This window comes from Dermacentor andersoni, chromosome 1 (assembly GCF_023375885.2).
Source record: "Dermacentor andersoni chromosome 1, qqDerAnde1_hic_scaffold, whole genome shotgun sequence".
NCBI classification, from domain to species: domain Eukaryota; kingdom Metazoa; phylum Arthropoda; class Arachnida; order Ixodida; family Ixodidae; genus Dermacentor; species Dermacentor andersoni.
Window position 1 is genome coordinate 123,790,360 of NC_092814.1, and position 21,646 is coordinate 123,812,005.

The window sequence follows — 21,646 nt, forward strand, 5'->3', positions numbered from 1 at the left end:
TCTTTACAAATCAAAGAAACGAACACGGGGTAACCAGCACGGAGGAGCAGAACCGAAACCGCATTTGGCACTTTGAGGCCACGCGTTTATTTTTCTACCTCTCTTTCTCCTGGTTTGTGCTCTTCTTTATCTTTCTGTCTACCCTAACCCCTTCCCCAGTGCAGGGTAGCAAACTGACTTTATGTTTGCAGCGCGAAGTCCACGAAGTGCGCAAAGAAAAGAACGAAGGGTTAGCGAAAGAAGGACAAACACGAGCGACATATATATATATATATATATATATATATATATATATATATATATATATATATATATATATATATATATATATAATGCGAATTGAATATCTACCTTCCGGTTAACCTCCCTGCCTTTCGCATCTTATTTGTCTCTCTCTCTCTTTCACTCTGTTTGGGTTCACGCTTGACACAAACAGTACGAAACGAAAAGGAATTTTACCGCGTAAGGTTGGCAGCGTCAGTGAACATGACGGCGCCCTTGGAAACGGGAGACATTCGTTGATTTTCAAATTCTCCTTCGTTCTCGCTCTGTGCGTCACGTTCACGAATGAGTGGTGCAACAGGGTTGCGCTGTGTCTCACCAGCAGCATCGACGACAATGTCTAAGCGATGACACATTTCTGTCATCAAGACTGCCTCTTTATTCAAAGCGATGGAGATGCGTTGTCAGAACAACTGGGGCATTCAGCTGTATACGTTTACCTGGCTCAAAGCAGCTGGGACTGGGCCAGTGCAGCTTTTCTAGAGATGGACAACCTAATGAACTACCTTTTTGTCAAGAAAGGAAGCAGGTAGCAAATTATTATGAGTGTGCGAATATCAATTTTTGAGACCGAAACGAATACGAATCGAATAATGGCGAAAAAGAATCGTATCGAATATTGAATAATATTCTAATGTTGAACAGCCCTCTTACCATTAATGTTGGCGTCCCAGTAGTCGCTACATTATCAAGTTTCTATCATTGCCCTGCAAAATTACCAAGTACGCCTTATCAAAAGCTCCAATGGAGCATTTTAAACAAATAATCAAGTTTCTTCGGTTATTTGTTTAAAATGGTTATGGTTGCGCATTATCAGAAGGAAGTTTTAAATGGTAGCGTCTATATTCTAGTTATATTGTCGCTGGAGACGGTGCCACTCTCGCGCCAAATAGTGTTGCAGTCGAGCACATTCAGGATTATTCTCAAGAGAGCACACAGTTGCATCACCGATGATGAGTACCAAACAATACCCATTGCCAAATGTCATGTCTGAGCGAAATTCCAGCGCCATTGATTGCGGTTCAGCTGAAGCAGTCACGGTACCAGAGCGACGTAGCCTGCTCACGTATCTTCCGGCTCATTAAGTCCTCTCTGGCAGGTAATGGTGAAATTTGCTTCATTTTTCTTTAGATTCATGATTGATCGTCCACACCTGGCAATCATAACTATTCAAAAACTGTTCGAAAAATATTCACATTTGCGAATAATGCCTATTCGATTCGAGGACCGAGTCAAATAGGTCAATACTCAATTCGTTATTAGAAAGTATCGAATATTTTCGCACCCTTAAAATTATGCCACAAAACGAGGTTCACGACCACATCAGTTGCTCAAGTATCATTCCTCCCGTTAATAGAGCAAATCCCACGTCGTACAATGCATAAAAAAGCCGAATGATGCATCTTCTGTACCATTAGGCCATCAGAAGGTTCTAAGTTTTGCTCTGGGTGAAATCGCATGAAAGGGCAACTCGCGGAGCACATAGCCAAAGAGCTTATCTAGCTCTAACTTTATATATATATATATATATATATATATATATATATATATATATATATATATATATATATATATATATATATATATATATATATATATATATATATATATATATATATATATATATATATCTGTCTACGTGGGGTTTGCTCTATTAACGGGAGGAATGATACTTCAGCAACTGATGTGGCCGTGAACCTCGTTTTGTGGCATAATTTTAAGGGTGCGAAAATATTCGATACTTTCTAATAACGAATCGAGTATTGACCTATTTGACTCGGTCCTCGAATCGAATAGTCATTATTCGCAAATGTGAACATATATATATATATATATATATATATATATATATATATATATATATATATATATATATATATATATATATATATATATATCTTGGCTGTGGCCTACATATTTGGACGTATACCAAGTTCGCTCCTAGTTACGTGTAATTACCGCATATTTATCATTCCCTTGCCACTCTCCCTCCAGCAATATTTCTCCATTAAAAGTAAGCGAGGACGCGTTGTCGAGCTAACATTGAAAATCCTTGCACATAAAAGGGCCGGCGCACTACGTGTCGTGCACAGGTATTGTCCGAGGGCTAACTTGGATGAGCAGCCACGCAGCGACGTGGAGGCATAAATTTCAATTACTGTATCCATACTAAGAAAAAAAAAGGAAACGACGACATCGGCTTAATGCTGAAACACTGTAGACTGCAACGACAGGAATTTGAAAGCATAGCGACAAACCTAAACCTCCGATCCGTTTATGCTTTTGTCTTTGTACGATTTCTCACCTTTATTCTGCAGGCACACCCCTGGCAGAATACAGTAAGCTGCACGCTTCCTCGATATTGTGTGCAAATTCCTACATCCATTTTAACTTTGACGACAGTCGTTAAGAGTTCGAAACTGAGTTTTTTTTTTTATTTCGGTCCGTTCCGTTACGCCATTTCAACCTTCTCACCGTTTACGGCGAAAGGAAACCTTGCACACCACCACCACTGGCGATCGAGATCGTGCCATTACAGCAATGCGCATGTGAGAGCCGGACGTGCTAAGCATTGAGCGAATGCGCAACATTGTGCGTGGTTTGCATAGCGTGTGCGACGCCGACTCGGAGGGTGTTGGCGTCGGTGAATGCGCATCGGAGGCAACAGCAGGCAGTCGGCCCACGCAGCCCGAATGAATGAATGAATGAATGAATGAATGAAGTGTGCGACAAGTAGCAGTCGCTTCCAGCGCGGCTTCAAGCGCCGCAGTCATCCTCGACGTCCATCTTGCAAGTACAGTTCTTCGCTGTACCGGACGCCAGTCAACAAAGTATCAGTCAACAAAGTATGCCTGTCTTCTTTTCGTTGTATATCATCATCATGGCGTCGCCATCGGCGTTGCCGTCACGCCGTCTCAGGGGTTGTGGTGATGTCGTCGTTGTTGCACACACGCGTCGCGGAATCCCGCGCGGGATTGCAGGAGCTTTGTACAGAGCTGGGAGCGTTGGAGGTATAGTCAGGGGAGGGACTGCTGTCGCAACAGATGAGTTGAAAGCCAGAAGAATTGCCAAAATCTAGCGATTTATAAAAATTCTTATTTCACCCTTTTCAACTTCAAGGAACGTTGCGCACGTGTACAAGAACCCCAGATGGTCGAAATTAAACCGGACTCCTCCACACTACCGCGTCTCTCACAGACCGTGTGCTTCTCTGAGACGTTAAACTCCATGACTCAAAAAAAAAAAAAAAAAAATGAGAAGAAGAAGAAGAGAGAGAGAAAAAAAAACTTTCCCCATGTACATCTAAGCCAACCGAAACTATGTCTTTTTTATTGCCCTTCCTGCCATATCGTTACATTATTATTACAGCAGGTGCGGGACGTGAGGCGTGGAAGGATCTTCAGAAATCTTGAGTCTTCGCGAGCGAATAAAACAAAAAGCGACAACAGGCCACGGCCGCGCACGAAAGGATTAAACAAATCAGTGCAACACGTAGCGAAAGGAGCAACGCAAATAACAATCTTAAAGCTGCATCGATCGCTGTCTCCTCTGCGCTTCTATCAGATGCTGTTCGACCAAGCGCGCTTTCATTGCCGAGCGAAATTAAGGTGCGAATACGTGGAATCGAATCGCCGCCAGAAACAGGCCGAATCATCTCTCGCCAAAACATTACTCGTCTTTTTCTTCTACGTGTAACCGCGGGTGCGCATATACCTTCATTCATGGCTGCACCCTCTTCCAACGCGGGCCTGTCTCGCTCGGAGAGAAGCAAATGCGGAGTAAGCGAATAATTATACAATAAACGTAAGTACAAATAATAATAATAATAATAATAATAAACTGGGCGTAGTTTCAGCATTTGTTTTTCTTTATTTCTGCCCGTCGTCCCCGGAGCAATTCGCGACGCGAGCGGCGAGGGAGCATCGACCCAAACCGTCCAGATTGGTTGGCGCGCACAGTGGCGGGTGACGTGCCGTATGCCGCCGCACTGGGACTCGCGGCGACTAGGTCCGGTGTTGGCAGTTGAGTCGAGTGCGTGTGTGTGGCTCCGGGCAGAACACACGACACAGGCGCCGCGGCGTCTGCCTTTTTCGTTTTATCCCGGCGGCACTGTATTATTGACTGCGCGTCGCTTTTCATCGGCCCTTTCCATTTGCGAAGCTCGTCTGTTATTTTTTCTTTCGTTCCTTTTCCACGTGTGCCCCACATTTTTCTCCTCTTCCTCGAAAGTCATCTGAAAGGTTGTCCAAAGTTTGGATTTCTGTAAGGTCGCCGAGGGACATCTGGCACGGCGACATCGTAACTCAGAAAGACGCACGCACACGCTTAAGGCCTGGAGCGCGGTTCCAGTCTTTACTCACCGGAGTGCAAGAAAAACAGCGCGCAATACAGTGCACCTAGTACGCTTCATCTATATGTTTGCCCATTTCGCACGCCTTAAACATAGCCTTGCTTTATTTTTTAGTGCTAGTGCAGTGAATTAGTTGTTCCGTGTAGCACTTGTATGGTGCTAGCGAACGAAGTTTAGAGGAGAAAGAACAGAGAATGCGCGAAAGAAAGGAGAACGTACTGCTTGGGTAAAATGAACGGCGATTAGCGTTGCAACCGGCTGAATGCACGTTATTAAGCGAGTGCCCGAGGAGTCACAAGGCGTAACCGCTTAATTCAATGCTCCCATATAGCCGGCGACACTTGCCAGTTAGAGTTCTGTAATGGTTAGAGAGTGAAGCAGTCAGGCACACACAAAAAGAAAAGATAAAGAAATGGGAGAAGGCAGGGGCGTTAACTAGAAAAGCATCTGGTTGGCTAGCTTAATCTGGGGTAGGGAAAAACGGAATAGAAGGATGAGAGAGAGACAGGAAGTGCACGCATTCAAACCATGCGATCAAAGGCGTACCCGCAAGGGAGGAAGGCGGGGAGGAAGTGCGCCCTCTTCCATCGCGTGAAAGGCACAGGGGGGAGGGGAGGGAGGAGGGTGTTTTACTCCGGTGGCTGCCGCGTATGGCGCGGCCGCGCGGGCCCTATGTTGAAAGCGCGCTCTGCGAGGGGGACAGAGTCTAGGTTCGACGACGGCTGATAGCTTCGTGTGCGCTGGTTTCTCGCCGCTTAGTTCGCGTTGAAGGGAGAGGCAGCACGGAGGTCAATGCGCTCGCTGCTCCTGCCGCGCTTCCTCACTCCAGCGTTTTGACAGCGAGTTTCTGCGGTCATCGCGCGAGATGTGTTCATGCTTGCTTGTGCGCGCGTGACAACGTCTTTGTTAATTTAGTTAGTAAGCGAATGTTTACAAATTTATGCGGCCGATAAAACTACTAGCCTTACTTCGTATAGCTGTCTACTAATTTGTTACCGCAATCCATGCTTCGCCTTTCGGGCGAAACTGCGACTTCTTTCATCCTATGTGTTGTACATAGCTGGTAAATAAAGGCTATGGAGTGGAAATGCTACGTGAGCGCACCATTTCTGTCGTTATATAGCTTCCGGCGCGCTGCCGATGGCTAAAATTTTCGGTTCCACATCGCCACTATATTCTTACTGCACTGAAAGGGTCGAATTACACTAGTCGTCCGCGATGCGTCTCTCTGCGCCTTCAGGTCCCAAATTCAGAAAAGTTCCCTTACGTAAGTGCCGTCTGCAATTGTTCACCGCTGCGGCGATCGGCTCGGGCGGCTAGCGACGGAACGACGTCGACCAGTGTGGAAATGCACTTACGCAAGAGAAGCTTTGTGAACACGGACCCAGAAATACGTCTATTAATTGTGAGGGCGTCCAGACTTCGCGACTGCTAGCTACATACGGAGTCGTGCACGTCATACTTTTCTGCGCACAGTCTCGTGACGACGACCGATGTTATTGCCTGTTAATTAGGCGCACGGATTGCGATATTCAGACCTGGAACGCCCGCTTTCAAATTACGAATAGTCGCCACACTTTTTTTCCCCTACTGGTTATATCGAAGGCACGAGAACCGTGCACCGGAATTTTGCGACGTCTGCGTGATAGCGTGAGGGTTTTGACGTCGCCATCAGCTCGCGCATCGGTATTACGAACTTTTTTTTTTCGTTTTGGAAAACTAACAGCAGCTAAGCGAATACACGCTTAATGCCGTTCCGAATAGGTTTCAATAAGTAAGTGGAACATCGTAATTTCGTTCCAAATAGGTTGCACCAAACTAAGAGAAAATTTTGACGTTATATAGGAGTGTATATACTGTGTAGTTTACACAGGCATCTGAAAGACAGGCATCTGACGTAGTTTTAGACAGGCATCTGAAATTCGATCTTCCTGCGCAGTCACTTGTCCGTACGATTTCGTTTGGATTACGCGCCATAATCAAAACCCGCTAATATTTTCAGCCACACATTATACATTCCCTTTATCATGCACACATTCACACTGCATATCTTACTTACATTCTTACTTACTTACATTCTTAATTACATTCTTACTTACATTCTTACTTACTTACATTCTTACTGCATATCAGCCTGGGAAAACATACCTCGCTCACCTCAGCCAACTTCAACGCCTGCAGAATCACGCGCTTCGCCTCATGACTTTCAGCCATTTCCTATCCAATGCAACGCCACTTTATTGCAGTTTAAACATTCATCCTCTTCATCAGCTCTTTCAGTTAAAGTTAACAATCGTGATCTATAAGTTATTTCGTAATATTGCACACACAGATGGCTTTGTTAGTGAAACTTTTGTAAATACTAACACTACTAGGTTCTCTGAACTCGATAATCGTCTTTTATCTAAAGTGCGCACAAACGCAAGTTCACTACCACATTTGCGGGAACAAAACTATGGAATTCTATTCCACATACCATTAAATCATCCCCCACAGAGCATATATTCAAGAATCAAGTTAAGAAATATTTTATGCAGCAACTCTCTTCATCCTAACAACTGACTTTTGTGATTGTAATCATAACTGACTTAGCTATCATACTACATGTTATATTACTCCTATTTTTATTGCACTGTAAATTTGCATTGCTTGTTCACTGCAGAAGCTTTTTTCGCAATTTTTCTCTCAGTAAACAGCTTTATACTTTCTTGTTTCTTCGCACTGTTCCTTATTTTATCAGATTGCCTGTAACGCCGCCGTAACCAATGCTTGATCTGTATCTCGTTCTTTTTTTTTTTTCATTTTATTCATGTATGGGAGTCCCCCTGACAAGTTTCTAACTTTGGGACTCCCTGTGTAGTGCTAATTTTGCATACAATTATTTGTAAAGCTGACATCGTTGATGGATAAAGTTGAATATACACAACCCGACAGCGTATATACCACTCAAAATCGCACCCCCTCGATGTCGCTTCGATAAGTTCTCTTTGCTGTGCGCGCCATGGGATTCACTATATACCGAGTGCAGCAGCCCCACACTAGCGGTGCCCCCCGCGACGCCAACCGAGCGGCCCTTGCACCCTTCGGCCGTGTCCTCCCCTCGCGCACACCTTACGTGCGCGTCAGGCGCGCGCGCCGTGAGGGCAGCGTTGCGTACCGGCGCCATCGGTCTTTGCGCGGATGACGTCGCTGGGCTCGCTGCGGCCGAGCGAGTTGTGCGCCGTCATGTAGAACTGGTACGTGGTGCCGCACTCGAGATCTCGCACCGTGTACACGGGCTGCATCGTCGAGATGGGCGTCTCCTGCCAGTGGTCGGCCTCCTTGCGCTGGTGAAGCACGTACTCTGCGCGCAGAAAATAGAGACGAGGAGGTTCACAAGAGATGCGTTCGATTGATTGACTGAATATGTTGGCAGCACGTACTAATGACGCCTGCCTCTCCACAACGACAGGCTATCGGATGATTAGAGAAGAACGACGCGCAGGTGAAATAAATGCATCATTTCGGAAAGGCGGTTCCTCCAATGCAGATGATATGTACGAAAAAAAAAAAAAAATTGCTCGCGAGTGCATTTTAATTCAAGTTGAAAAATCGCGAGCAGCATAATAAGGATTTCTTTTCCCCAATTTTATTCCTTGTGGGTGATCTCGGTGATAGCGTAGGCGGAGAGTCGCCCATACTACTGACAAAGCGCGAAAAGGAAAATAATTGGAATATCAATCGTGCATAGCCAGCGTAACTTTGGAATAGCAAAGCATAGCATACAATAGCATAGCATGAAATAGCTACAGTAGCATAGCTAGCGGAATTCTTACGTTTGAATCGCTTCCAATTTATTTTCCTGCGTTTCACTTACCTTAAGAAAGGCTGTTACCATGCTATAGCACTTTGTCAACTACTGCCGCTGTTTACACAATCGACTTGTTTCAGAGCAATCTGGTAGAGCTATTAAGATAACGAAATGCAGTTTTAAAGCTGCATTACGAGAATGAGCGATTGAAATAGCGCTAAACTATCCTCTTTATTCACATCTAAGCCCACATATGCTCGCAGCAAATCTTGGTTGCTCTGTCAACCTTTGAAGCGCTGCCGGAGTGCTCTAAAACGACCATTCGAATGTGCCATGCTTTGCACCGCTGTGGTCTTTTTCACTTTCCTCTTAGTTGCTTAGAAATAATAGACAGTTTTAGCGTAGTGTAATAGCGGGCTCAGCGTAATAGTGGGATTGAAGTGCGCAGGAGCGCTATACGTCGCATAGCGTTATGCGTACGCACGCTGTTTCTCAGATTTAACGTTACCGCGTGCATTACGTAGTTTATGTAAAACATGGCGGAAGTCCCCGCCGCCCGCTTCAAGCTGAATTTGGCGTTGATTTATTAGAATTCACTTCGTTCGTCGCAAATTACTGTGTAAACTGTTTTAACTTAGTCTCAGGCCTCTTCGACGACAGAGTTGTGTGGATAAACATGCGTAAGTTTTCGAGATAGCTTCTCATTTCGGACGCGTCGAGGCCTAACAAGAAAAACGTCTGGGATGGTAGCGCCACGTATCAGCGAAGTCGCGAGATAGACGCGTCGGCATATGGCCCCTGAGATGGGGGGGACCTCGTAGACTATAGTCGCCTGCTTGTACTGATTTCGCCGCAGATCGGCAGACAGGGAAAGTACACTGCTCAGCAGGGTTGCCAGATTTGGCTACTTTGCGCCAAATTGGCTACTTTTTGAGGCTGTTGGCGGGGAAAAAAATGCCTTGGCTACTTGGCTACTTTTTTGGCTACTTTTGAAATAGCTTGACTATTGTAAAAATTGGATAGAAACTTGTGTAGCTCATATTATGCAGCAACATAAGCAAATATTTAGGCTAACGCACGACGACGACACTTCAAATCTTCAGACTGGTCCATCATCATTGTCAATCTGACTTGGGCGCTTTCATTTCATGCAAAGGAATTCGCACTGGTGACCTCACAGCGTGTTCCATATTCGCATTGACGTTCCACGTCAGGCCTTCCGCACATTGGGCTTCTTCCGATTTTCACAGTTCTGGCAGCCCGCTGGCAGCCAGACGGCAGCCAGCTAGTGCTGGTCCTGATGGGAAGTCAACGTGAGGTGGTATCCTAATACAACCCGAAGCTGCCCGAAGTTTGCAAAATCGAACGCTTGGACAGCTGGCCACGGGATAAACGTAAACATGCTACCAGCATGTCAGCGGCCGGTCTGGCGTGCGCGCTCTCGGCGTAGTCGGTCCATTTCTGCGTTCCCAGCTTGAAGATATACAGCTGTATTCTGGAATACGATCACTTTTGCAAGATTTCGCGCGACTGGACATCTCACTTTGCAGAGCGTAACAAAGGGCCTGCGACGCGTCCGATGTCAAGACGCAAAATCGCACATAAATAATCGCGAAAGCGATCGCTCGAGGATGCCTCGATCTTCGACATTCTTCGAGAAATGTGTGCCAAGATTAACTCAAACATTTACACCTGAACTGGAACTGTGATTCTGATTTGTGATATTCTAGTCATATTGCATGCTGATCAAAGCGCTCTTAGCTACATGTAGTCATTTATCCACGTTTCATAATATTTTTGCACGTTCCTACATTTACTAAAAGCAGCTTTAAGTTTTGGCTGTGATAATGTCTTCAGAGTTGCATAATAAATGAACATGCAACGTTTTTGCATAACGTGGCTACTTTTTTGGCTACATTTCTGTGTGTGGCCAAAAATGGCTACTTTTCTGGCTACTTTCCGAGATTTTTTGGCTACTTTTCACATTTTAGACCTGGCAACCCTGCTGCTCAGTGTGCTCCCGGCTTTCATGGCGCTACCTCTCGCATTTTTCGGATGCACACGCAAAGATTGGTGAGTAGATAGAATCACTTAGGTGGACGTTGTATGCGAAATTCAAAGCGTAATCGAATAGCGTCCTGCACGTAAACTACGCTATCACGCTTTCTGCAAAGTTCGTTTGCGGAACGGTAACGCTATTTCCCTTAAAAACTTAAACTGTCTAATATTTCAATGTGGCGCGGCGAGAATGCACGCAGTTGGCTGCTTTCTTGCAAACAGGTCTGACTAACAAATCTCATGGAATCCACGAGACACTATAGGCGCAGTTTCTTTATGAGACACAAAAAATACTCTGTGTTAGTGTCATAGCGCTTACGGCATTGCAATTTCCAGCCTGCTGGCTTGAACCTTGCACGCTATGGCAGTTCATTTGCTTTCTGTATTTCTAACGTAGGTCAAGGGATGGTCTGCGTCAAACGCAGCCAACATCACACCACCCCAACCCCCGCAAAGACTCCCTACGTTGCTGCAAAAAGAAAAAAAAAAAGAAAGAAGAACGGAGAGACAGCCCGTTCCGCGAAGCTCCTGCTGCAGTGAGTAACGTCGCGTTCGTGCGCCATAGTAAGAGGAAAACAACGCCGCCCATCGTGGCTCGTGTGGGCATTACCTGTGACGGGGTTCCCGAACGACGTCTTCAGCGACCAACCCAAAGTGACCGAGCTCGTTGACACAGAGACAACCTCGAGGGTGGGAGGGCTCGGTGGAACTGCAAAGTGGGAAGTACGCCCCAGCGTCAAATGCCGCATTAGGCGAAATCACCGAGCATGCAGAGATCACAATTCGCCAGAAACACATAATATTAGCAAATGCCGCGTTACTTTCTCCTCTAGCAAAGTGCTGGGCTGTTTTTGTTTAGCTGTACTCCCATAAATCTTATTCGATCTTTGTATAAAGCGTATAAAGAACTGGCCGCCGTAGCCGCCTGACGTAGAATTCGCTGGACGATGCTTAAACAAAATTTACCTTTTTTTTCTCTGTGAGACAGATATTATTAAATGGACTGATAAGTGGCCAGAATGTGCTGTGAGACGTCGATCGAAATGAAATGACCATGATTTACAGTGATAGAATACAGCATACTGTTCGCGATTTAAGTAGCAATTATAATTTTAAATTGACAAAGAAAGTCTCAAAAACCAGTAAGTGGCAAGGCCTGGCGATGAAATCTTGGTACTTCGGGTGTATTCGGATGAGATTACTGTGCGTAAGTCGACTGTTATTAAGTACAGCATAATTACTGCTTAACATTGCAGGTGATATATTATTAGACACTCGCGCTTTATACTATGCTTCGGATGTCAAAATCGCACGCACGGCTACGGCAACACGCTGAACTGCGGATCACGTGTAAAAACGTCGTTTCGTTTTCGATTTGATTGGTTGCGTTTTGAGTTGTTAAATAGGAAAGCAGTTGGACAGGAAACCACGGGACCGCGTAGCTATTATTGCAGATATAATTCAACACTTCGGAAAACATGAATCGCAGAAACATTAACCTGATAAACAAAATAATACTTTCTCACAGCTACGGCCGCACTAGTCTGCCTCCCACTAATGCTGGTGTGTAATAGCTGTCGCGCTCACCTATACGCCTCGTGCACCGCCTATAGAGGCGTCACTGAAAGCCACCTAGCGGACGCTTCCAACAGTACACGCGGGAGCAGTAGCAGAGGACAACCCTTTGCAGCAAGGATGGCTGAAGTTCGCGGCTGCGATTTCTCCTTTGTTCGGGTGCCAGGCTGCTTCTTCTGCGGTGACAGATGTAGGGAAGATGCCGACCTCTGTGCGAGCGGGTATGAACACGATGTTACCGGTGTTTGGGACAACATGGTCCACATACGTGCAATGTGTGCCCCGCAGACAAACGCCATGAACCCCATTTACATGACGTGGAGCTCAAGTTCACTAGCCGATAAATTTTGTTGAGTGATGCGATCTCTCGATGGTTTTTTTTTTATTCTACCCTTGCCGCAATGCTGATTCTGTACCTCAATAATAAGCACCCGTCGTTAGTGCAGACTAATATCAAACAAATCCGCATGGTGCAATCTCTGCATGCCTTTGCGATTTTTCTGCCGATGAATACAGGTGACATCGCCGAATAAGTGCAGTCGAAGTCGCCTCAAGAAGAGTAATTGCCAATTTATTGATGGAAACGCGTACACTAGCCAACGAAGTCACCGAACACACGGGTTAATAAAAGCGCGTGTTAGTGCTGTACCGCCGATGCAATTCTGCTGCATACGCCGATGAACTACCGTTCCCGCTGCAGTTTGTGCAATTTTAAATTCCCCAAGGGAGCTGCTTGGAAACGTAGAAAGCTAAAGACTGACTAACTTTTCAGTACTTTTTTATATTACTAGAGAGAGGTGCCACATGATGTATTTAAAGGCAGAGCAGCGCCAGTCAAAGTAGATGAGCGCTGGCGGCAAGGCCCGGTTTAGTCGTCTGCAGCGTAAGTATAAGAAAGAATTCAGTTGAGTACAACACTCACATGCAAGAAGGAACTACGTTGTGAAACAAACAAATCACTCGGCGTGTTAAGTTTGCTCAGGCAGCATCGAGGTGTGATGACTTCCTAAACGGGACGCGAACTTTTCAGCGAGAAATGGAACAAAAATACCATATGCAGCAGCTATTAGCAATTCTAGCCCTGAACTACCTATTTTCTAAACACATTTCCACAAATGCAAACAATATCTAAGATGCCCTCGGGCGAAAAGAATAAAGCTGTTAAAGAAGCACTTCTTTGGTATCATTCCGATAAGACACAGCGTGATTTATACCCTTTACAAACAAGGCAGGGTGAAAACTTCGCAACTCAAAAGAATCGACAAGAGTTATGCATGGAGCAACTAGCAACAGTTAAACATGTGCGAAGCCACGCATAAAATAGATGTAAAAGCATGAAGTGCGCGACAGCTTGTGCGAGGATTTACCGCGCCACATGAAACCAACAATTTCAGTTCTTGCAAACTTCAGTGGCTTTAACATACAACGCAATGCGCTTGTGCAATCGTGCTGCCTAGCTAGCGCAACGCGGTAAAGAAGCGGAAAACAATATAGGCGGCAAACAGCATTCCGAACTTTCGCGAAATGCCTTTAAACCTCATGCTGCACTGCAGACGAACTTCGTTGCTCACGCGTCTAACTATGATCGAGTGGAAAAAAACACCGACGAGACAAAGGAAAGGATGAGAACAAGAAATTTCCCTTCGAAGCGACGATCCATTTTTGCTACCGTTGCTCCCGCTGATGAGGCTTTGCCGGGAATGATTAGAACCGTATCGCCGGCACGTTTTCACCGGCATTTGAGCCCCCCACCCTGCAACAATTCTTCTTCGACATTCCCTGAAGCTTTGGCCACCCGACACGTGCGAATGGTGTCGCCTATCTTGCTCTGAAAACGTGAATAAGACAGAGAAGCACGATCAACGGCACAACAAACCACGGCGCGCGCCAGGCTCCCCTCCCGCGTGTTCTGCGCAAGGCCGCCACCAGTGGCGCGTCCGTCGGCGTGCACGGCGCGTATTACCGTGGAGGAAAGAAAATAGAACGTACTAGACAATGGTCGAGTGGGCCGAACGAGGCTCTTCCGCTAAGCCGCCGCGCGTGAAAAAATTGTGCGAGGGCGCTGCGAGCGAACTGGATTGGGGTGAAGACGGCAGATCCAAAGTAATATCGCTGCGGGCGCTGAGACCGATCGCGCGCGCACGCTCTGATAATGGTGATTTATTTCAACTGAAAATTCATATTGACACCTTGTTGCTACGTATGCATATTTGAGCCATGGGTTATACAACGTGACGTCTTCAATATTGTTGTCGTTGTCAAGTGCGTCGTCTGCTAGCGAGCGCGCGTTCGTCGCGCGAACGCTGGCGGACGCCCAGTTTTTGTCGCAAAAAGTCTGTGCAGTAAAATGTCTTATGGTTTTACTTGCTTTGGTGCACCCGCGACTCTTGTCGGCTGCTATCCATTGCAGTTTTAGCCAGGTGAAATGCTATTTTTAACACCGTTTTCTAAAAGCAACACGTGATTTTTGCCACAGAAGCCGCCTATCTGCAACATGAAGCTGCGTAAGAAAGTATTATTGATATCGTGTCATTTTACGCGCACTTCTTGTTGGTGGAATATTGATCAGGGACAATGATCAAAGATAACATTATAGTGAAAAAACAAACAGGTTTATTAACTGCGTGGCGTGAAGAGATGGAGATGACCAATGCATTTCTAGGTAAATCTAAGGGGTATACTTAGATATATATATCCACAACATATATGTAGGAGAAAATTATCAAATATTCTAAATGCACTGATTGAAAAAGTGAAAACTCCTGACCGGAATAAGCGCGTTTCTTTTAAAAGTTGCACCAGCCCCAGATGAACCAATCGACTTGCCGAAAAAAGGAATTAAAGCAATTATTGAACGTTAATATGAACAGTGTCAGGGAAAATATATTGCCTATGAGAGAGAGCGAGAGAGAGAGAGAAAGAGAGAGAGAGAGATTTACAGAAAGGCAGAGAGGTCGGCTTGAGCTATAACTTGCTCTGGCCTGCTATGCTCTACACTGGGGAGAAGGGACAAGGGGGAAAAGGGCTGATGAATGATGATGATTGTAGGAGGAAGAGATGCGTATGTACACGTTCACAGTGTTGTGGCATCTCTAAAGCCATGCGTCCAGCCCAGTGGCTTGGAGAAAGGCTGTAGCGGCATTTGTTATCAGGGCTGCGCTGTTTGTATTAGGCCAAGGACCTCAAAGAAACTCGTCTGATAGCGGCCTCTTATGGATTTTTGCAACGGAAGAGACCAGTTGCTGTCGTTCTCGCGCGTACGCGGGACACACGCAAAATATGTGATCAAGTGTTTCTGGCACCTCACAGTATTCACAATTTGGGCTAGTACCACTGTCACCTATCATATGTCTATAACGGTTGGTGAAAGCGACACCAAGGCTAATCCGGTGCACCATGCTAGTTTGGCTTCTTTTGAGCTTGTGAAGCATACGAAATTTCATTTCTTCGTCCCATTTGTGTACTCGCTTGTGTCGTCGGTCAGGTTGAGTCCAGTGTTGCAACGTACGGTTGCGTATTACGCGACGAAGTAGGCCGTTTGTGCCTGTTCGTGAGAACGGAATGCGTACTTCAGAAGCATTATTTAAAGCAATTTTCGCTTCAGCGTCTGCCTGTTCGTTCCCTATCACGCCACAGTATGAAGGTGTCCACAGGAAGGCGATGCATTGTGGCCATTTCTATTTGCGTGGCCGAGATGCCCTGTAATTTCTATAGCCATTGAATAATGCGGGCCCTGTCTGAGGACACAGTCAATCGTTTGAAGAGCTGGCTTGGAATCGCAGAATATCATCCATGCTTGAGGAGGCTCCTCGGAGAGAAATCGAAGTGCCTCCCGGATAGCAACAACTTCTGTGGCAGTTGATGTTGACCTATGGTCTAGCTTAAACCGCCGAGCGATGATAATATGTGGGATGACGAACGCTGCAGTGGAGGCATATGGTGTAACAGAGCCATCGGTATACACCTGTACAGTATCTCCGTACTCTGCAGAAATGTGATCTCCGTACTCTGCAGAAGTTGCTTGAGGCCAGTGGATGCAACGGATGACTTTTTGGTAATTCCAGGGATCTGCAATGTAACGAAAGGTTCAGGCAGAACCCATGTGGGTATTCTCGGAAAACCAGCGGGAGAAGATGTTGACGGCATAATACTCTGATGACGCGATAGATACCTTGAAAAGCTGGAACCTGTGTGGGTGGCAGGGAGCGATGACAGAGAAGGGTGCCTATGTCGGGTCAACACGCGAAGGTACATTCGAAGAGGCTCGCAGAGCAAGTATGCACCAATAGGACCAGCACGAGCTTCCGCTATTGTTCTATTGGTTGACGTGCATCGTGGGAGGCCAAAATCTGTGCGTATATTGCCTACGTACTCAAACTGAATTGGAGAGACCGCGACGTCTTTACCAATGAAACCTCGGTGGCTTGTCTGTCGATCTCCTTCAACGTGCCAATAGACAAAATGAAGTAGAAGCATGTAGTCTGATCGAATGGTATTTGCTATTCAGATCGTATTTGACTTCGGAATACATTATTAAAAAATTCTCAAATAGCCGTTTCGGTTCGAATGAACGCGTAACAGCATTTTTAAAGTCTTGAATGTGAGGGACCGATGTAAATCCGGGCTCTTATTTCGAATGATTGTGCTGCGGCAGAGTCATGGCTGTCGCGCAGAGGCGCACCAGTTCCTGAGAGTATTAACGCACGGTTGCCAATCGGTTCTGCTGAACAAGTTCCTAGCTGTCATTCAATATAAACGTCCCATCTTGGGGCAGCCTGTATATCTGCTAACTTGATTCAGGCAAGGAAAGCATTTTTTTGACAGTCTCACCATGTCTGCAACCCATTTATACTGGGTGCCCAGTGTGGCACAACACTTATCTTCTTCAAATAACACAACAGATCTACAAATATCTCTACGTGTATATGAGGTATGCCGTTGCTTTAATCGCTTCATTATTGTCCTTATGATAGTGCACCGTATAACTGAAAGCAGCCAATTATAACACAGAAGCTGCTTAGTTGAGCGGACGTACAAGTGGGAACGGCATTACATTAGGTGTGCAATATAAGATAATCGTAACATCTTTTTATCAGAAATCAGACTCGAGTACTTTCTTTCGTTTACACCCCTACAAAAAAGCCGCAGGACGGAGCTACCTTCCTTTTTTGTTCTTTTTTAATTAAACAAATTCGGCCTTTTTACGTCTGGCGATATGATTATGAAGCACCCTGTTCAGTTCTCATCGCCTGGGTTTCTGTAACTTGCACCTAAACGGAAGTACACGAGTGTTTTTCCATTTTGTTCCTATCGAATTCCGCGACCATGCATGGTTTGAACCCGTGAGCTCGAGTTTAGCAACGCCATATCCACTATGTATAGTCACTAATTAGACTAACACGCAGCTCTTGTTTTTTTCTTTTTTTAAAGCATGGACTAGACAAAAAATTCACACGTCTTACGGGCCAAAGATTAGCAGATATAATGGCTACCTAAAGCTATTTTCGGCGCCCGAGGTCCGACCGGTATAAAAAAACCCGTACCAATTAGTCCGCGTTCTGTTAATTACGCGAGGATGAATGAAATGTTGCGCTGCAGTATTCTTTCTTTCTCTATAAGAATACTTCCCGTAAATCTGAGTACAGGGCGCCGGATGGGGCAGATATGTTTTATTTGTTTGAAGCGGCAAGCAGGAAGTTTACATATGTTTTTCCGTTTGCGCTTCACAATACCTACTACTGGAAAACTATATGCACAAAAATACACACCATGGATACATGCTGCTTGAAGAACAAGCAAAATATTTGTTCTCCTAAGGGAACCGTGCAATAACATGGCAGAATGAAAGCCGACACTGCGGCTGCAATGCACGCGCAATCACCGAGCGGCATTAAAAAAAGATGAAGTAAAGAAGAAAAAGAAAGACATCTATTCCTAAGGCATAAATACATACGCATATAACAGTGCCCGAAGTATTACGAATGGGCCCGTCCGAAGAGTACCGCCTGCAGTTTCCAACGGCGCGCCCTTGATGCGACCCACACCACCTCGATCGCAGCGCCGCCACAGTGTTTTTCGTCGTCGCGCGCCTCGTAGCAAAGTGTGTGCCGCCCCGCCGCTCGTCCCACTCAACCGTATTCTAGTACACTCGAAAAGAAACAAAACAGGAGAAGCCATAGCCCTGACGATGCCCTGACGTTACGTTTATGAAGCCGCAATAGCAGCCACGTTGGTGTGCCATCTCCGTCTGCGCCTCCAATGAGCTCGCCGGAGCAGATAGGCGAGAGCTTTGGAATTGTATTGCTACGAGCCGCCGGAAGTGTGGGCTGCCGACGCGCGTGAGAACACAGCCTGCGAAACTTCTGTAACACTTTTATTGGAGCAGACGCGCTCTTGTGCTTTTCCGTGGCACGTTGAAGAAGGCGACGGAGACCCGCGACGTGATTACTTGAGTGTCTCTGTTGTTGGCTGACACTCACACTCATAGGCCCTAAACACAACTTTCAAGCTTACACACCACGCTCCAAAGTCAGTCTGTCTCACGAACAGAATGTGCTGCGAGGAAGACGCGGGCCGAAAAATCTTATTTCACTTTTAAGAGGCTGAAAGCAGCAGCGAGAGCTTCAGGAGAGCGGTTGCTATATCGCAACGTTGACGTTTGGGGTACCAGACCCAATGCTCCTTTGTGGAAAAAAAAAAAAAAAAAAAACACGCGACCTCCGCCACACTTTCTCCAACACGTCCATGCTGACCGGGGCTTCTCCTACGCTTTCATTCCTCTATGCCTATCACCGTTTTCAGCATGCTTCCAGTGAATGACTACGTCTTCACTGCAGATTAAAAAAATTCCGACAGAAATCGTACGACGGCGTTTTCCGTGTTAGCACTTCATCGTTAGACACTCTGACCGGTACGCTTTCTATTGCACTAAAAAAAGTGGGTACCATGAAAATTGGTTGTCAGCCCCTTTAAGCTTCCAATCCACTTCTCTCTTTTCCTATCGTCAGGTGCGAAATGAAGTCGCTCGTCTTATTCTTTGAACGCACGCATACCTACTGCAGAGACGTGGTGCAACGACCGAACCATGAATTTAGTGGAAGCTGCGATTTTGCAACGCAATCAAAACGCGAAGGCTGGGACCATTCGCATAATCTGAAGCACAAAAAAAAAGGGGGGGGGGGGAAAGCTCTTCAAATATTCTGGCAAAATTATTATGACTGCTAAAGCGTGTGAGCTTCTGTGTACGTTGCCATCTGTTCTCCGCCGTCAAAACTATTCTTCCAAACACTTAAACTACCAAAAGCTAAGACACAGCGTGGAACAAGCGAGAACACAGTAAAACTGAAGACTATAGGACGCTCATAGTTCTGCCAGCACATGTGAACGAAGAATGGAAAAGCCCGTTCCACGTACCTGTCCCGCATCTCACTGGCTTTATATGATAAATGAGTGGCTGTCAGCAATGAACCTCAAAGAGACATACATGGTCGCGCCTGTAAAGTGCCTTGCAATATTTTGTACAACCCACGGTGACCAAAGCCGTTTAATCAATGTTCAATTCAATGTTCGGTGCAGCGGTGGTGTAGAGGTAGAACACCTTCCTCGCGTGCAAGAGGTCCGTGGTTCGAATCCCGGTGCCGCGCAATTTTCCACCGGATAAAAAAAAAATCCGCGTGTCCATAAAATTGCATAAACAGGCCTGGAGTGTGGCCTGATCGCGGTGACCAGAACCGGCAACGCACTCCCTCACCAGAGCAGGATTGGCCACCCTGGTGCAGTACTTGGCCACAACCTCCTATATGAAGACAACAATCAAACCCCGGCCCTCAGTCCCCAGCAGCTGCGAAGCAACTGACCACGGTGGCGGTCAGACCTGCGACGCTGCAGAGGGTGGTAAGAATCCCTGGCTCCGGACAGGCCGCCATTGGAATAGGAACCTGGCAACGTTTAACGCTAGAACGTTATCCAGTGAGGCGAGTCTAGCAGTGCTATTGGAGGAATTAGAGGGCAGTAAATTGGATATAATAGGGCTCAGTGAGGTTAGGAGGCCAAAAGAAGCATATACAGTGCTAAAAAGCTGGCACGTCCTGTGCTACCGGGGCTTAGCGGAGAGACGAGAACTAGGAGTCGGATTGCTGATTAATAAGAACATAGCTGGTAACATACAGGAATTCTATAGCATTAACGAGAGGGTGGCAGGTCTTGTGAAACTAAATAAGAGGTACAAAATGAAGGTTGTACAGGTCTACGCCCCTACATCCAGTCATGATGACCAGGAAGTCGAAAGCTTCTATGAAGACGTGGGATCGGCGATGGGTAAAGTCAAAACAAAATACAGTATACTGATGGGAGACTTCAATGCCAGGGTAGGCAAGAAGCAGGCTGGAGACAAGGCAGTGGGAGAATATGGCATAGGCACTAGGAATAGCAGAGGAGAGTTATTAGTAGAGTTTGCCGAACAGAATAATATACGGATAATGAATACCTTCTTCCGCAAGCGGGATAGCCGAAAGTGGACGTGGAGGAGCCCGAACGGCGAGACTAGAAATGAAATAGACCTCATAGTCTGCGCTAACCCTGGCATGATACAAGATGTGGACGTGCTCAGCAAGGTGCGCTGCAGTGACCATAGGATGGTAAGAACTCGAATTAGCCTAGACCTGAGGAGGGAACGGAAGAAACTGGTACATAAGAAGCCGATCAATGAGTTAGCGGTAAGAGGGAGAGAGAGAGAGAGAGATAGCACTTTATTTACACCCGTCAGAGAGTATGGGTGATCGGGTGAGACGCAGCTCTCCCTATCACCGTCTACCTCCCCCCTAGACGTCGGCCGGAATCAGTTGGCTTCCGGCGGCGGCCTGGGCTTGACGGATGGCCTGTTTTTGGGCTTGCTCTTCCTGGCTATGGAACGAGGATTCCCATGACTCTCTGTTTCCATGTAGGCCGTTTAGTGCTGGGCAAGCCCAAAGCATGTGATTTAGCGTTGCTGTGCCTTCACAGTTTTTACATTTTGGAGAGTGCACCTCAGGATGCCATTTGTGCAGAATATACGGGTTTGGGAAGGTACCTGTCTGCAGTTTTCGCCATATTACCTCTTCCTGCTTTGTGAGAGATCTATGGGGGGGAGGCAGAGTTCTCCTCCCCATTCTGTAGTGTTCTAGAATTTCTCTGTATGTGGTTAACTCTCGCTTTTTGGACAGGAAGTAATCCGCCTGCGCTGGGGCCCGGTGTGTGAGTCCTCGGGCGACCTCATTGGCGATCTCGTTCCCTGTGAGTCCACTATGAGCGGGTGCCCATATTATCCTAATTAGGTCGTTAGGTACGTTCTCCTTGCCTGCTTGCAGGATTTTGCCGGCCTCTTTGGAAACCTTACCTTTGTCATAGGCTTTGATTGCAGTTTTAGAATCGGTGATGACTATTCTAGTTGATGGGTGTGTGATTGCCAGGGCAATCGCCGCCATCTCTGCCTCATCTGGTGAAGAGTGTCGTACGCTACAGCTAGAGACTAGCGCGCCTTTGTCGCTCACTACTACTGCAGCATAATGCCCCTCTGGGTATTCTGCCGCATCGGTGTACACTACCCCTTGTGT

The 21,646-nt window shown here is 46.3% G+C and overlaps 1 protein-coding gene across 1 annotated transcript in view; it reads right to left on the reverse strand.

Annotated features, from left to right (window-relative positions):
- LOC126545824 (cell adhesion molecule Dscam1-like) overlaps positions 1-21,646 on the reverse strand; it is a 710,777-nt gene that overhangs the window by 39,629 nt on the left and 649,502 nt on the right. The window contains exons 13-14 of the mRNA XM_055061988.2: positions 11,092-11,190; positions 7,791-7,976 (exon numbers count right to left, since the gene is read on the reverse strand). Of these exons, the coding sequence (XP_054917963.2) occupies positions 7,791-7,976; positions 11,092-11,190 (285 nt within the window). The remainder of the gene's footprint in view (positions 1-7,790; positions 7,977-11,091; positions 11,191-21,646) is intronic.